The sequence below is a fragment of the Crocodylus porosus genome, unplaced genomic scaffold, assembly GCF_001723895.1.
Source record: "Crocodylus porosus isolate Cpor-Errol unplaced genomic scaffold, CroPor_comp1, whole genome shotgun sequence".
Lineage (NCBI taxonomy): Eukaryota > Metazoa > Chordata > Crocodylia > Crocodylidae > Crocodylus > Crocodylus porosus.
Window position 1 is genome coordinate 79,970,775 of NW_017728948.1, and position 3,166 is coordinate 79,973,940.

At 46.4% G+C, this 3,166-nt stretch overlaps 1 protein-coding gene across 1 annotated transcript in view; it reads right to left on the minus strand.

The window, feature by feature from the left end:
- Positions 1-719: 719 nt before the first annotated feature.
- The window catches only part of NKX6-1 (NK6 homeobox 1), a gene marked incomplete at its 5' end in the record, with an annotated part of 6,904 nt that continues 4,457 nt past the window's right edge, over positions 720-3,166 (minus strand). Inside the window, one exon of the mRNA XM_019552634.1 lies at positions 720-3,132. Coding sequence (XP_019408179.1) covers positions 2,878-3,132 — 255 coding nt within the window. The remainder of the gene's footprint in view (positions 3,133-3,166) is intronic.

Genomic DNA, 3,166 nt, shown 5'->3' on the forward strand with positions numbered 1-3,166 from the left:
ACCTAGCGAGCCTTACGGCTTCTAAAACATCAGCAGGTGAACTTTAAACCTCATAAAAATCACTGACATTTTATCCCTCTATTGTCAGGCGAGATATTTGTAACAATGACCGTGACATTATTTATTAGCTTTCTTTATAGAAGTCGTCTCCTCGAGGGGAAGGATACTTTTGCTTCCTTCTCTGAGCTGAGTTTTGTTTTTCAAAGCCCTTAACCAAAGAGAGGGAGGGAGGGAGGGAAGGAGAGAAGTGAGATCATATGAATAAAACCGTTCTTTTCTCAAATACCCTGGACAAAACCAAACTAACCAAGCGATCAGAGTTGGGCTTTCTTCCCTATAATTCTAGTTTTATAGTGCCAACTGCAACTGGTGGCCAGCTGGGTCTCTGCGTAGAAGTAAATTAACTGGAAAGCTTAAGTCAGTGCTGCAGTCAACTGGAAAAAAGAAGCCAGTACAACATGGTCCGCTGTATACAAACCATTGCTCAGTGACACACAAGTGCCATAGCAGGAGGTGGACAAAAGGAGGATTTTGTTAGATACACAATTTTTGCCTAAAGCATACACGATTAATGTTGCTCCGCCTTGCTGAGAGAGAAGTGTTTTGGAAAATGGAACCGTGAAATGACGATGATGGTGATGATGATGATGATGATGATGATAGTAATAATAATAGGACGAGTTCCGGTCTACGGTTAAATAAATACTTGAAAGCCGGAGTAGTGATCTGAGAAAGAAGTTGTTTTATTGAATGAAACCACTCAGGACTGATAAAAGGAAACAAGAGTTGCAGACATTTGTGTTTGGGTTTAAAGGGCAGCAGAAGTTTTCATATGGCTACAAGGTTTTTTGTTTTGTTTTTGTTTGCTCTTACTACCTTGCTGTCTCCATGGGACAGCTGACACCAGGCCTGGACTTCAGCCCTACCCAGGAGAAAGTCACATTCACAGCTGGAAAAACTGATATGTAACACCCCAGTGACAAGGGTGAAGTCTTTTTTTCTCACTCTCCTTAAATCTCCTAGTAAAAGTGGTTAAAAATAACTGAAAGGGGGGAGAAAGCCCATGACTTGTTTCCCTTTAAACGACTCAGTGCCGCTGAGTCAGGTTTAAAGAAGAAGGGGTTAGGGAATGTGAAGAGAATAACAGGTTGACGCTTCTGAGAGTGAACGTGCAGGCTGGAAATATTGCTCAACCTCAGCTTGAAAATACAAGGCCCTTGTAGCTGAGCGGTTTAAAACTGGAGTTTCTAACCCTGGGACTTTATCCCGTAGTGAAAGCTGTGCTGGGGAAAAAATCTTGAAAGAAATACATTCAACTTATTCTATATATACATACACATACATTTAAAGACTCAACGGGAACCTAAATACATTTGGACACTATTCTGAACGCCTTTCCCCAGCCAAGCACTTCTTGCCCATCCGGAGTCAGGCCGGCTAGTGTTAAACTGTAACTGCAATAAAATGTTGATTCGTTTGCTTACAAATAAAACTGACACAACACTAATATTTTTCAAAATTTCAGCCTAGCTGATTCCTTTACTCAGCTGTCAGCCCTTGTTTGCTCGAGGTTCAGCCATAAAAAATAGCAATTGTTTTCCCTCTGTTTAGATATGGAAATTATCACCGCATAATGGGTTCCAATTTACAGCGTTGTTTCTGCAATGTAGCTAACTATTTGCTTTAGACCCCTAGCTAGACACCGCTCTCTTCCTGGAAAGCACTCTTGTGCCTATAATGTTACCCTCCAATAATGGCTTGCGAGGCTGGCTGCTTAAAAAAGTTAATACACCCTATGTTCGCCTGAGATGAACCTCCCCGGGATGGAGATGGAAATGATGACTTCCTCAGTTCCCCTAGGAGGGGCTGCAGAAGGAAAAGCGCTTTCAGGAAGGGGAGGGAATGATACACTTGAAATAGCAGCTCTGCCTTTGGCCAATGTAGCGCCCGTCCGTTTTGTTTGTATCCGTTTGAACCTCTGTTGGGCATTTTACATAATAAAAAGAGGCCCCTGAAACACGAACAAAAGAGCTCCGAAATTATCTTTTTTTTTCTCTCTCTCTCCCCGAACCGTCCGTTTTAGTATTTAATCCCCGATGTGATCAGATGATCTGTGCCCTTCACTCGAGGCAACAGACGCCTAGAAAACGAGTTTTAATTGATTGATCTTTTTAAAAAAAAAACAGAAAGTGCATTACTTGTCACTCGTCCTGCAAAGGACTTTTCCTCTCTTTACAAACCGACTTTTTTTTTCTCTCTCTCATTTTTCATATAAATTAATAAACGCTAAGATGCTAATATATCATCGTTATTAGCTTTAAGAAAAACAAACAAACAAACCAAAAAACAATGTACAGCCTCTAGTATTCTGTATGATACAAAAGAAAAGGGGGGGAACAAAACCACACTTTCAATTGAATGAGAGCCTCTAAATGAATATTCCCCACAGCAGCTGGGTGGTGGGACAGCTCCCGGCAGCTGCTTTAGCGCGCGTTTGTCTTCCTTCGCCCTGGTGGTGAAGCAGCGGGTTAAACTGAGGAATAAATAGCGCGGAGGAGCCTGTGTGAGTGCACATCTCGGCGCAGCCTGTTTCACTGCCTCGGGAGACTTGAGGAGGGGCTGGGGACAGGGAGGGAGCTGTCCCCAAGGCTGAGGAGCCCGGCTCAGAGTTCAGCGAGTCAGTGTCTCGGGAGAAGGGACAGGGCTGCCCCGGCCAGGCCCCGTGTGCACACAGCGGCCCTGGGACGGAGGGGGGAACGGCACTTACACGTGAAACACTCCCGCCCCGGCGCCCTATGTACAAGAGCCTGGGCCCGGGCTCAGAGTCCCCGCGCCGCGAGTCTAGAAAAATAGATCTGTACAGCTCTGGGCCGGGCCTTAGGAGCCACCCTCGCCCTCGGCGGCTTGCAGGAGGAGGCTGCCGCCGCTTCCCGGCTTGTGCTTCTTCAGCAGCTGCGTGATCTTCTCGTCGTCCGAGTTGGGGTCCAGCGGCTTGTTGTAATCGTCGTCTTCCTCCTCGTTGTCCGACGCGCCCTTCAGCCGCTCAGTCTCCGAGTCCTGCTTCTTCTTGGCCGTGGCCATCTCAGCCGCGTGCTTCTTCCGCCACTTGGTGCGTCGGTTCTGGAACCAGACCTGCATGCGGGCGGGCGGGATCGGGGGACACCGC